This window comes from Alosa pseudoharengus, unplaced genomic scaffold, assembly GCF_046254945.1.
Source record: "Alosa pseudoharengus isolate Yale_2024_CS ecotype anadromous, Long Island Sound unplaced genomic scaffold, YU_APseudo_1.1 YU_APseudo_1.1_scf_15, whole genome shotgun sequence".
NCBI classification, from domain to species: Eukaryota; Metazoa; Chordata; class Actinopteri; order Clupeiformes; family Clupeidae; genus Alosa; species Alosa pseudoharengus.
The window spans coordinates 7,325,948-7,340,228 of NW_027468620.1; the positions used below are offsets into that span (position 1 = coordinate 7,325,948).

At 42.3% G+C, this 14,281-nt stretch overlaps 1 protein-coding gene across 1 annotated transcript in view; it reads right to left on the bottom strand.

The window, feature by feature from the left end:
• The window catches only part of adgrb3 (adhesion G protein-coupled receptor B3), a 147,198-nt gene extending 142,251 nt beyond the window's left edge, over window positions 1-4,947 (bottom strand). Inside the window, exon 1 of the mRNA XM_076286523.1 lies at window positions 4,183-4,947. Coding sequence (XP_076142638.1) covers window positions 4,183-4,936 — 754 coding nt within the window. The 5' untranslated portion in view covers window positions 4,937-4,947. The remainder of the gene's footprint in view (window positions 1-4,182) is intronic.
• Window positions 4,948-14,281: the final 9,334 nt, after the last annotated feature.

The following is a 14,281-nucleotide window of genomic DNA, read 5'->3' on the forward strand; positions in this document are numbered from 1 at the left end:
ATTTTACTCCAGGTCCTCAATGATTTGCTTCTCTAGCTAATGTTTACACATAGTTTACTGCCTATTAGCCTATTAGACCCTTTCATCAATAAAAACAAAAACAATGCTTGAACGTTCTATTTGGGCCCCAATCTACTTCCTCTGCATTAAGATAACATATGGAATGTTAAAAAGGAAGTCTTGTGGGGCCAACTATGATGCTGATAATGGAACTCTCTTGAAAGGGTCCATACTGTATACATTCATTTTGCTAAATTTCCTCAGCAATAAGGATAATACACAGGGCCGGGCTATACATGGGAATGCATTTATTTGCTTCATTCTTCTTTATGATTAAAGCACGATTCATTGGTCCATTGGGCACTGCGGTCAATGCACAGTTTTTTTTTTCAATTTGCATAAAACACTGTCATGTGTTTAATACAAAATGTGGCTAATACACAGGAAATTACTGCAGTCTCTCTGTGAAGAACAAATTTACAAATATATCATAATTTTGCAACTGCTCTTATCCTGTGGGTTTGACAGGGGACAGCCACTCCAAGTTGAGTTCATAGGAATGGCCCAGCGGAGAGCGTGCCAGTCTATTTGACTTTATAAATGCCCGTCTTTGTCATTACTCAGACCTCAGTAAGGCCCTGAAGCTCCGTTAAGCAAAGAGACTGGGTGACACAATGCCTCTCACACAATGAAATACGTAACGCCTTATTTTCTCGAAAGCAGCATCTGGTGAGTTCTCAGGGCCGGGATGGCGAATATATAAATATATAAACCTATAATAGCCAATGGCAGGCATGCACAGAGTGTCATATAATGAGACAATGCCTCAAGATGTTCTCCATTTGCTTGGGCCAGATTCATTTGTGACTAATGTAAGTGGGACAATTTGGTGGAGCTGAATCTAATTCCACATGAAGTGTCAGAACGGCTTAAAATGGAGAAAATGGGCTATAAAAGAGTGGATCCACAACCAATGGCTGACGAACCAGGATGGTTCCTTGCACAAAAACATATTGCATCAATACCTAAGCTATGTGAAAGAATTTGAGGTCACTCTAAGTTCTACAAAGCTATGAACTGGGCAAATATGTTCCAGTCTGCTTAACTATGAAGTATGACTATGAATATAATACAGTAAGCCTTCTTAGGCTTGCATTTTCACAATATACAGTATCCTTCCTTACAGTATCTTTCCTTTCAGACTAAGATGGTTCATTGCTGTAAATTGTAAATGTCAGCGACATATATCTACCTCCTCACGCAGCAAAACCCCTATTATGGTGCAAATAATTCATTTCAAGGCTGTATGACTAGTGCTTGGAGCAGAAGCTGATGAACAGAGTAAAACTGTCAAAGAGCATGTCTACATGAAAACCCAAGGTTATCCCTCAGTACACCACACCACAACACAACACAACACAACACAACACAGCACAACACAACACAACACAGCACAACACAGCACAACACAACAGTCCCTGGACACTGATGGTCAGAAAAAGTGTTTTTTTAGCTGGAGGACGACAAGTTCTTGAGGGGAGGTTGTGACTGTGAATAATGGGGTTCATATGACTATTGTGAAAAGGTCAATATCACATTTTCTAAAAATCTCACTGGGATACCTCTGACAGGGAGTCATGAAGGGGTTAAGTAGCCAGAAAACTCATGGTTTCTCCTGGATTTACAATGTGCATCAATGTAGACACAGCTGGCCTTCCAAAAAAAAGCATGTTTTTTTCAGAGGATGTGCTTCGTAATACTGCCTCATGCAACAGCAGTTTGGCAACCACAAAAATCAAGCTTTCAGGGATCCTCCCTTTCAATGGTACATTAAAGAGTGACACCATTACAAGGTTTGTTGATCCTTTCACAATGTATTTGATCAACAGATCAAAACAACTCCATCCCACTGGGCTATCTTGAGATATGTTGGAGCGACACATAGTGATGTCTGATTTTCCATCAGGAGAGAGAGAGAGAGAGAGAGAGAGTGGCATGGCTAATGTGATGAAACAGGACGTGGTACTCTCCTTTAAATCCAGTCGTGATCTACCGGCTATCCAGAGGAAAAAGGATTTAGACTCTTCTCCCCGACACAAACACACACATGCAAGCACTCGTGTATCCACACACACACACACACACACACACACACACACACACACACACACACACACACACACACACACACACGCCCTATAAATAGAAGCTATTCGACACTATTCTGTAAATAAATAAATGGGTGAATAAATAAATAACGCCTGTGAACATATGCTATTATTAACACGTTGATAATTAAATATGCAATGTTTCATTTGAGGGATAAAATTATACCAAATGCATACTGTGTTAGCACCAAGAAACAAGTTTGATCTTGACGTAAGACCAGTGGGGAGATTGTGTGTCATTAAAAGCATGATTTAGAACTTGCTGATGCTTTCTCAGTTGAGGAGGACAACTCACCGTTCCACCTAAATGATATCACTGTAGGTGGATACCAAGGGAAAACGAGGCAGATGTTTGCTTTCGCACTTACAATTAGAAGCCGACGAGCTACAACTTCATTCTATGCCTAATGCTGTGCAAACATTAAAACATTCAGAGGGAAATCGGGGGAAAAATGGAGTCGGCTCATTTACATGTTCATGATTTGCAAAGAGGCCTACTGAGGCTTAAGCTAGCCTCCATAATACCCAAACCTAGCCATCTCGTCTGATCAAAGATGGCACTCATTCTCTCAAGGGACAGAATAAAGTGGAAGCCACAAGGGGTTACTTCTTTGTTTTAAAACCTCTTGATGTATTACTTCTTTTCTCAATTGTGGGAGGAGGACAAATTGAATTTGTCATTATGCATCCTGATTTCCCCCACACCTGACTCCCTCCTCTTCACTTACACGGCAGTGAAGAGAACTCCTTTTCCTGGCCTTAGATCAGGCCATTGTCATCCTGTTGCAGGGCCTCTCTAAGCATCATTAAGCCTCAGTCTCTCTACTATCAAGGGGAGGTAAGGTGCATATCTTTCAAGCCACACAGAATTCTTTCAGGTGGGCCTGAAAGTCAACATTTTACATGACACAACATATTTTACATTTCCTGAAAACCAGAACAAAAAACATGGGATGTAAAGATACTCATTCAGTTAAATTGGGGGAAATCCTCCACAAAAATATAAAAAAAATATGATCCTTGAAATTAATTTCAGTCATTTGTTTTCAACCATCAGGTCATTCAGTGACTGTAAGACCATTCCCACTTGAGTGCCAACACAATCTAGCTTACTTTTCCTTCACACAAAAAAGCCTGTAGACAAAATATATACTTTTATCAGATTATCTACCACTCAGCTATGGTACACTTCTGTATTTTCCCCCTACACTACAATACATGGTCACCTCATTGCTAAATGATGTAGAGCTACTGAGGTTTATAACAGTTAACTGAAATCTGATTCTTCTTTTCGCTGCCTGCTCATCCACTGTATGGTTGGCACCATGTCGTTGGCACAGACATACTAAAGATCCTCTATACATTTTCATGGCAGGAAATGAAGTCCTGCACCGACTGAGTCAGTCTATTCAAAGTCAGAAAACCCCCATGCACTGATGGAGATTATGTGTGCTTACACCAGGTAATTAGTGAAGCTTCAATTAAATGCGTTCAGACACACCAAATAAAACTGGTGGTAGGACTCCATGGACAGTGCCAACAGTGTTAATTTTCATCTACAGACACGTTTTCTTTTTTTTCGTTAGGATTTAAACACTGCTGACTGCCTTTTTATCCACAGTATGGGAACGCTGTCCTTGGGAAAACAACCTGGTTTGATTTAGGCTACCTGTTCATATTGCACTCACTGAAATATTTAATTGTGTCCATTATAATAGGGAAAATGTAAGGCTTTTCTGTTTATAGTAGTGAGGTAGAAAAATAATGGGAATAGGCCTAACTGATAGAAGTAAATCAATAGTTCGTCTGATTGCGATGCAATTGATATTTGTCATCCATACTTTTTGATAGGCTCAATCTTCTCAAGGACAACAACCTAGTCATGCTTTGAACGGGAGGGGAGAGGGTAGGCCTACAGGGAGGGATATCGATACATTACGTGCGTCGTTAATATACACCACATCAATCGGTATGAATGTTAAGTTAGCTCCACCAGGAAAGGTTGTGTACTCACCCTCCTTCAGAGGCCGTTTCACCTCTGCGCTAAGATTGCACGTCTGCGCAGTTTGCAGTTGTGGGGTGAGGCATCCCTCCGTTTGGGGATTTAAAGGCAAGACCACATTGTTGAGCATGAGCATATTGTCGGAATCTCCATCGCCCAAATGTTGAGGACAGGTGCATTTTGTATAAACCATTCCACAAGTTTCCACAGTCCCCTTTTCTCCTTTCAAGCAGTTTTCCAACCACGTACATAACACCTGGCAACCAAACTGGCTTGGACTCGCCTTATTCAAAACCAAAAACTCCACCACTGACTTCAGATCTTCCTCAGGTTTCTTCGGTGTCAATCCATTGTAATCGAAAGGGAAAACCCGCCGAAGCTGCACGAAATTCTTATCGTACTGCAAAAATACATATATATGCTTAGAATCACAAAGGTAGACGATAGATTCGTTGCTCCGCAATAACTCGTTGATCTTCTCGTGTGAGAAATGATCAAATTGATAAGCCAACAAGGAGAACTCTGAGCAGCTCAAGTCTCGTTTATAAAGTTTAAGGTAGATGCTGTATTTGGTAGGGTCAGGGTTTTCCAACGTCCAAGTACAGTTGGTATAGTTCTTCGGAAACATCTCAGTCACCGAAAAAGATCCATAAATGACTCCTTTCACCAAAGTGGAACACCAGAAGTCTTGGGCACCAGTTAATCCAAACATAACCAGCAGATAGGTGGAAAATATATAAATCAACAGGTTACGAATAGCCTTCATCCTATGTCATTTGGCCTGCAAGAGACAAGTACAAGGAAAATGGCACGCAAATGAACAATAGCTGTCAGTCACAGATTACACATGAACTACATCCCAAATGGCTAAATCCCATTTGATTGATATTTTAACATTAATAACATATTTGTTCATTGTATTCCCTCTTACAAATATCTATGCTATTATTATCGGTTATTTCGTCTTTTCACAGTGAGTCAAACACAGTTCGGATAAACATTGCCACCTTGTGGTCTCTATAAATTTTAGATAATAATTCTTAGCAACTCCACCTAGAGAAATAGCAGCAGTTCATGATTCCCCTTATAAAATCATCGAAACATTAGTAACCAGGCATAGCATATTAGCCAATGACTCTCAGCGCTGGCCTTTGTTTTGGCTGCACAGCAATGGTGGCCTATGTAAATCGATGATGTAAAGAAACATCTATAACATACAGTATTGCATCGATAAACAGGTGCTCATACATTTCACGTTGAAAGTGCCATGGCATCTTTTGACCAACAATAAATTGGTATTTCGCCACGTAACCCCCTATTTTCTGACCGCAGGTGCTATTTAAAAAGCAATATATCGTTTTTTACTTTGGTTACATCACCTTCCTCAGATCGGCTAGGGGAGACTTTTACCTAAACCACTTTCATAAACTATTGTGGTAAATGGTTTGTTTGCCACACAAGGGGCGACGTCAAGACTTTCAAAACGTCATAGCCAAGTAGCCTACGATTCAACAGTGGTCGGTCCAATATAAGTAGGCAACAAAATAAATCGCAACGCAAACAAGACATCTTCTGTGAAAGACTTGAGGTCAGAGCCGTCAATTGCGTTATTATGCCTATATTTGGTTTAAGTCTCAAGACAGTCCCGCTCGTGTAATCTAAATATCGCTTGTGACACTCGTTACTTCTGTAATTTGTCAGTCTGCAGTCGGGTTAGCTCCATCAACAAGACATCGAGAGAGAGAGAGAGAGAGAGAGAGAGAGAGAGAGCAGGGGGAAAATGCTAGTCGATGTCCTGATTGCATTAATCCTGTAGGCATTGCAGCTGTGCGCGGTGTCACAACGGTGTGGAGGCATGGAAATGTAGTGAAAAGATGGTGTCTAGAGAATCGGAATATTCCCTGAAACTGGGGATTGGGCATTTTACGCATGAACATTTCTTTGTGGTGTAAGCGCTTATAGGTACAATATAACTATATGTTGATGCAGACTGCGCCTAGTCTATTGCGCGGGGCCAGTTTCGACAGGACGAAAGGACTCTTTAACCGTTCACTTCGGCGAATAAGCTACATCAGATGCTTTATCGCCTTATTCCTCTCACGAAGTGGATTAAATAGGCTACCGCTATTCATGACATGCAGCAATGTCCAGTCCGATAGTCAAATGAAGAGTGGATGGGGTATATTCAGAGGTCTAAAATGAAAATGCTTTAGGTTGTTCAAATCCAAGTTTTGAGAACAATTATACGGATTGACATAATTAAATATGGCTTTAGACAGAAATTTGATCAAACACAGACGGCGCCAAAACTCATTTTTACACCTTTTTTTAAAAAACGGGAAAGCATCTATTCACTTAACATTAACCGGGATGTAACGGTTGATATGGTATCCATAAAATAACCATATAGATTACATACAGCAAATTCTTTCCAAACAACTGGTTTCTGATGTACCTCCTTCAACATGTAACTTTGATTTCAAATGCGTCTAGGACCAATGGCACGGTTTAGATCATGTCCATTTTATTTCCCATTTATAATGTTTCTGGTTGTATGTCTCAATAATCATAATAATAATACTAGTAATGGTAATATTAATAATTATAATACTACTACTAATAATAATATACTCACCTTACACTCCGGAAGCTATGGCTATTTTTCCCACATACTTGCACACATCCTTTAGAAATAACAAAATGCGCTGGCTTCTCGCAAATCAATACTTCCCATTGCCAAAGAAAGAAGTCCAGCGCAACAAGATGGGCAAACAGCACAAAATGCGTTAGACTTCAGTCTGGCTCATCTCCCGTCTATCCACCACCTAAACGGAACCCGCCGAGCGCAAAGAGCGCAATTGAAACAGCCTGTTCTAACGAGGCAAAACAATCCACCGACTCAGATTTATGCGAGGGTATTTCGATGAATCATCTGCTCTTGTCCTTGCTTTCTTCACAAACGGCAGCAGGTAGACAAAATCCTTACCGGGGCGGCAGGGAGATGTTCAGATCCTGACTTAGCATTGAGTGAGATGGAAAGCGCTTTCTCGCCTGCTCGCTCTCTGAGCTCCAGGACTGGGGCTGCAATATCACGTCACAGCCACTAAGAGAAAGCACGTATGGACGTCTTCTACTGCATCTGGCACCCCTTTCCCATTCTTTCACACTTACATAGCCCTCATTTCATCTCAAATCAAGGTAGAGAGATGTTCCTCTGAAACGGACCCAATTCAGTCGTAGAACAACACTGTGTCTGCCTTAGCAGCCATTTACTGTGGGCTGCTTGCACTGCGTTGGATTAAAATGGTACTTGCAGCAGACGCGCAGCGATGGCGTTGCAACGGGGAAAGGAAAGCGCCTTTTTTGGTTTAGTCGTGGGACATTCAAGTGGAACTATCGATAAGAATCTCAGTGTGAGGGTCTGAACGAAGTCGTGCAAGGTGGCCAACAGCAAACTTCCACCAGTTTGTTTGAATATTTGTACGTCGTACTGAAACCTGGTGTAGATTAACCCACCCTCAGTTTTTAAAAGGAGATTCCACTGTCAGATGCGGCAGTTATGCTATACACAGGGAAATAGCACTTTGGCGTATTCTCAATGTACTAGGGCATAATTATATAAACAAAATTGAGCACTTAAAAGATTTCAGATATGGCCTAAGATATAGATGGTTTCCATGTAAACCACGTTACATGAGATTGCAGTGGGATCATTTACGCTTTCCATCAGCACCTGAGTGGATGATTCACTTGCTTGTTTTACAATCCTTCAGGACAGCCGTTCTTTGAAGAAGTAATTTGTTGACGAAACCAAACTAGCACACTGTTCATCTCGTCCCTATTATTAACAAAAGAAACTACAAAACATTATGACAGCCCAAAATACGTACTCGAGATGAGCACAAATTAAGTAGCCTACCACTGCATCGCTATCGCGACATTCCTTGGACGATAAGTTGGAGTGACTGCTGGCACAATTAAAAAGAAAATGCAAGAGCCACTTGACTTTGGCGAAGACAGAAGGCACCAGGAAGCCAGTTTTGCCAGGGAAATAAACGGTGAGTCAGTTCAGACCATACTGAAAACTGAAATGGAGGTTTTTCGCGTCATTTCTGTTTTGATGCGCATAGCCGTATTTAATGTTAATTGTAAATCCCGAATTAGCAAAGAAATCCGCAAGGGGCATAGTTAAAGAATTGTACGGTGCCAAAGTATGCATATTTGCACAATAAAATATACTCTGATTGGACGTTAGCCTGAGTTTGCGGAAGGTTATTACGACTATTAACTCATCACTGTAACTTATTAACTTACATCATTGTAATAGTTCAGTCTGTTGCGTTGGTGCCATTTTTCAGCCATTTATAAATCAATAATTGTGTTTCTCTGCACCATTCTGTGAAACTCTTTGCGTAAGCCATGTGGAAGTGACGTGGTTGGATGCATTTCAATATTAAAACATAAGAGCATTGGGATTATGAAGGCATAAATAAATATATAAATATCTTACACAGACTTTTGCTGCCATAACATTCCCACACATGGGCATGAGAAAATATTCGATTTTCAAAATGGAATTTGATTTGTCTATGTGTTGCACTTACTTGTATTTTACATTTGTAAATCCACTACCATGAATTATGGCATTTTACCACAAAATAGAACTGAAACCATTTTAATGTCTGACCATGTTATTATGAACCCTCTATTACTGTCACCTGACTGTTGACATAAAAAGGTGTGGGATATTAACTCATAAGTGCTTTGACACCTAATAACATCAGCCTTGGATAAAACAGTTTTGCGTTCACTGGAAGTATGGATTTATATTTCAAGTGCACTGGTTGGTAACTCCTTGCAAAGCCATCATGTATTTATGTTAATCTGCTGTGTAGAGATGAATGGAGATACATATAAAGAATAGGAATTAGAGATTCATGTCTATGGGTCCATACTGTGCCTAACAGATCTGATTATATACATGCTGTCTTATAGTTTCACAACAGGCCCTATGCCTCTATGCAATTTCCTGTGATTTCCTGCCTCTAGGATGTGTGAGGAAAAAGCAGGTGCACACACACACACACACACAGACACACACATATATATACAGACAAACAAACACACACACACACACACACACACACACAGGAACAGTGCGAGACTTTCTTCATCCAGTACTTCTCTATCAAACCTCTCCTGAATGGCTCGCCTTTAATCCAAGCTCAGCAAACAAACACTCAGCATCTTAGCTCGAGCTGTATGGAAACATCTGTGTGTGTCACTGTCTCAGCAGCTCCAACCCAACCCGCTACTGGTGTTCTTCACAAGATGCATACAAATGAAATCTGTTGCTGCAATTCTAGGCTGAAATTCATGGCTGCATGGCTGTATAAAGAAAAGGAGTAAAGCTGAGCAAGTATAAAATATGTATGTGAGTTCGGTATGTAGAGTTTGTTTGAAAGGCAATGTATGCCAGTTAAGGCAATGTTGCAGAAGCTGTCTACAGGTTTAGTAACCCCTGTCTAGTCATTATACAATGGGAAGACCACCTACAGTTCTCAACTCAGTTGAAACACAGAAAACTAAATACTCTTAGATTAAAAAAAAAGAAAAAAAAAACATTTACAATAACTTGTGGTCACATTGTATGTATGAAAGACATTCCTCTCGCAACCAAGGACACAATATCACATAGCCATTGTTACACTGTAGAAATGGCATTAAGTCCAGGACAGTAAACTATCCGCCAATCATGATTAGGGTTGGGCACCGAAACACGGTTCTAATATGGCACCGGTGCCGACGCAAACGGTAGTAACTGCATCGAATAACAATGTGGATTTCGGTGCCTCCTTTCGGTGCTTAAATAGCGCTTTTTTTATAAAAAAAAAATGTATAGGCATCACTGCATGTCATGCGCCATCTCTAACGTCTTGCTCTGATAGCAACACATCCAGATACAGTTACCCAACATAAACACTGGATGTATAAACAAGGGGTGCACCACATAGGCGAGTGGTTTGACAGCTTACTTTAAAGGTGCCATGTGTAATGTCCGCCAAAAAATCAATTCATACTCCACATTCCATAAAAGATGGGGGCAGTATACCTTCATAAAGTGAGTTGGTCTACCCTAGAGTAACAGCCGAGAAACGTGTATTGCAGTTTGGCTGGCGGTTATGTTGCCCGCATACCGCCTCCCATGGCCGAAACTGGTATTATGACACCTGTCGGGCTGTGGCTAGTGTGACGCTCCAGCTTTACCGTGCTGGGTTCATCACTAGCCCTCTAGGTCTGTCAGTTTTTGGCTGCTCCTTTTGTGTTTGTCTCTCGGCTTGCAGGGGGAGCTCTAGGGTTCTGATGACGTGGCTAATTGGTGGTGAAATTAAGAGATGGATAAAACCTGGACCTCGCAGTCCGCAAGAGACCTCTGGCTGGCTTGCTGGCTCGACATCACACTTGCGGCTGCGCTCCCCACTGACACATCTTTTTGCATTATATTTCATTATGATGACATACACCACAGTTTTACTTTGGCATACATTTACTGACTTCTGTACATAGTTTCTTTAATAAACCTATTTTTGCGTTTAATATACTCCGGTGTGGTCTCCCCCTTTTATGTTGTGGCGGCCTTGAGCCAGGAAGTCATGACATTTGGGGGCTCGATTCGGTGTAATTGACCGGGATTTTTTTTTCGGTAAGCGTTGGACTTTGGTATGTAGGCTTCGACTCCCACTATTGGATAATGCGGGGCATAGAGTGGGTGCGAGCTAGATAATTGACGTTGATTGGTGAATGAGACGTACAGGCGTAAATGTGGCCTACTTGGTTTTGGGGTATTTTGGTGGTAATTTGTTTGGGTTTGTGTTGAGGAAGATTGGGGTGGCGAATAGTCCATGTCGAGTTAAGTATTTCATTTCCAACCTTATATTTTGCGCAATGTATTTTTCAGCTTATGTAGCAGGATGAAAACATCTTTTATCCTCGGCTTTGCGCTGGGGCTTTAGGCTGGAGTGTCACTGTGTCTGGGCCGAGGACATCGCCGTGGAGATCCGGGCTGAATTGGCTTCGGTCGGGGCAGCTCGACTCCAGCGGTATCGGTGAGTAAAGAACTTGGCTCTTGGGCACAGTGTGAAGCTAGGTTAGTATATGGTGGGTAAATGTTTTAGATACGGGGAAGCTCCATGGCTGGTTTGTCCTGTTTCATGAGTTGCTTATACGTTGCGTTGTTATGTGGGGTTGGTTAGTCTGGAAGATCCATTTGTAGTTTATATGAGCGTTGGTTGTTTTAAGTGTTAAGTGAGTAACATTAAACTTTGGGATGAGTGAATTGGAGGAGTGAGTTGTTGGAGTTTGGTGGGAAATTGAGCGTAAGAGGCTTAATCTAATTGGTGAGGGCAAAATACCCCCTAGCGGGGATTTTAATTCGTTTTAATTCGGGCCCTCCTGTGAGGTTCGAACAGGTCAATCATACTAGAGCACGGGAGAGCGATGCACAAAATAAGTGTAACTATTGTCTCGAGGCTGGGCACTGGAATGAAGAATGTCCGTTGTTAAGCGCACGCAGCAAGGCTAAGACAAGCGGCAAATTTGTTGTCTGTGTTGCTAAGAGTAGGCCTGTTCCTGCAGGTCATGTTGAGGCTGATAAATCAGATGTGGCTCCGTCTACTTCTAAGTCTTTGGAATCTGAGCGGCCAAATGTGCCAGTGGAGATTATTGGTAAAGCGAATTTATCAGTGTTGATTACAGTCCATTCATTACTGATGGTGTCTCGCTGGTAGGCAATGCTCAGAGGGTTCCTGTTAAAATTTTGCGGGATACAGGTGCATCCGAGTCCTTTATTAGCCAATCTGTTTTGCCTTTTTCTTCTGTCTCAGACACAGGTAGTGTTGTTTTAATACGTGGTATTGGACTGCAATCTTTTTCAGTGCCATTACATAAGATCTGCTTGTACTCTGGATTTATTAATGGGGAAGTCACTATTGCGGTTCGGCCATCTCTGCCCATAGATGGTGTGGACATTATTATTGGGAACAATCTGGCGGGTCATTGTGTCTGGCCAGAGGGGTCACCAGCACAACCTCCTGTGGTTAAAACGGTTGTTAAACCATTGGCTAAGCCAGACGAGTTTTCAGAGGTGTTCACTGCCTGTGCGGTTACTCGGGCAATGGCTCAGGCACAGGCAAAGGACACAGCTGATGTATCTAAGTCTCCCATAGTGAAATTGTGGATGCCCAGATAAAGGATAAAGGTCTTGTAAAGTATTTTGATTTGGCTTCAGATGAGTCTAGTAACGGTTACTGTGTTCGGAATGGCTTGCTGCTTCGCAGTTGGTTGCCACATGCAGACACGGAGGTGGCAGATCCAGTGTTGCAGGTTGTAGTGCCTGAAGAATATCGGAGTATTGTGTTAAAAACTGCTCACGGGGAGGTAGATGGACACTTTGGAGTGAAGAAGACCTACAATCGGCTGCTTCAACATTTCTATTGGCTGCGAATTAAAAGGGATGTAGCGAAGTTTATTAAATCTTGCTATGTATGTCAAATTGCGGTTAAACCGAATGCATGCATTAAACCGGCACCCCTACATCCGATTCCATCTGTAGGTACTCCTTTTGAACACTTAATAATTGATTGTGTTAGTCCATTGCCCCCATCAAAATCTGGCAGTGTGTATATGTTTACCATAATGTGTCAGGCTTCTCGGTATCCAGCGGCGTATGCCTTGGGGAGCATCACTACTACAGTAAGTCCATTGTGAAGTCTTTGTCTCAATTCATATCTATCTTTGGTATTCCAAAAGTGGTTCAAAGTGACCATGGGTCCAATTTCACATCTAAGACCTTTGCAGAAGCATTGAAACAGCTACGCGTCAAGCACAACCTGTCAGGGGGCGCTTGAGCGTTTCCACGCTATGCTAAAATCTCTGCTGCGGGCGTATTGTGTGGAGTTTAAAAGGAACTGGGAAGAGGGCCTACCGTGGCTGTTATTGACAGCACGGGCTGTTGTCCAGGAGAGTACAGGTTTCTCCCCTAATGAACTGGTGTTTGCACATGAAGTACGCACGCCTTTGTCCGTTTTTAAGGGTGACTTGGACAGTACTGAGCCACCTGAGAATCTTTCTGAGTACGTGCAGGGTTTTCGTCGCAGATTATTTCTGGCCTGGAAGATGGCCAGTGAGAATTTGACAGAAGCCCAAAAGAAGATGAAACGACTTTTTGATCGTAAGTCAGAAGAGAGTTTTTAGCCCGGGGGATCAAGTGATGGCCTTATTGCCCATTCCTGGTTCACCATTTGGGGCTAAGTATTCGGGTCCTTACTCCATTGTGTGACAGGTCTCTGACACAAACTATCTGGTCGCCACTCCTGAGCGTAGGAGATCTGTGCAGCTTTGCCATGTAAATCTGCTCAAGCCTTACTACTCTTCAGTCTCTCAGGGGGAGGGTGGTAAGGGTGAAGTTAAACCAGTGGGGCTGTCTGTTGTGGAGGGTGCATGGGACACATCTTAGGTGGCAGCTGAGGATGGTGTGCGTGGCCCAGATGACGCAGTCCTGCAAGGGCGGTTGAATAACACAAAAAAAATTGGCTGACTTGGATGGTGTTTTGAGTCATTTGGGAGGGGAGCAACGGGAACAGTTAAAGTCTTTAATTTTTGAGTTTTCATCTTTGTTTTCAGACACTCCAACTTGTACCAGTCTGATCGAGCACGATATAGATGTGGGGATGCTCGGCCTATTCGGCAGAAGTTCTATCGTGTTTCCCCAGACAAACATAAGAGTTTGGAGGCGAGTGTGCAGTACCTGGTGGACAATGGGTTAGCTGAGCCATAGATTAGATCAGCCTTTCAAGTTACAGGTGGACGCAAGCCAGGTGGGGGCCGGTGCAGTTCTCCTTCAGGTTGATGAAAGCGGTGTGGATCGGCCTATTGGGTATTTCTCACGTAAGTTCAACAAACATCAGATGAACTACTGTACTCAACAATTGAGAAGGAGACCCTTGCATTAATCTTGGCGCTCCAGCACTTTGACGTCTAGGTGGGGGGTGGGGTACATCCTGTAGTGGTCCTTACAGACCACAACCCCCTCACATTCCTCCAGTCAATGCAG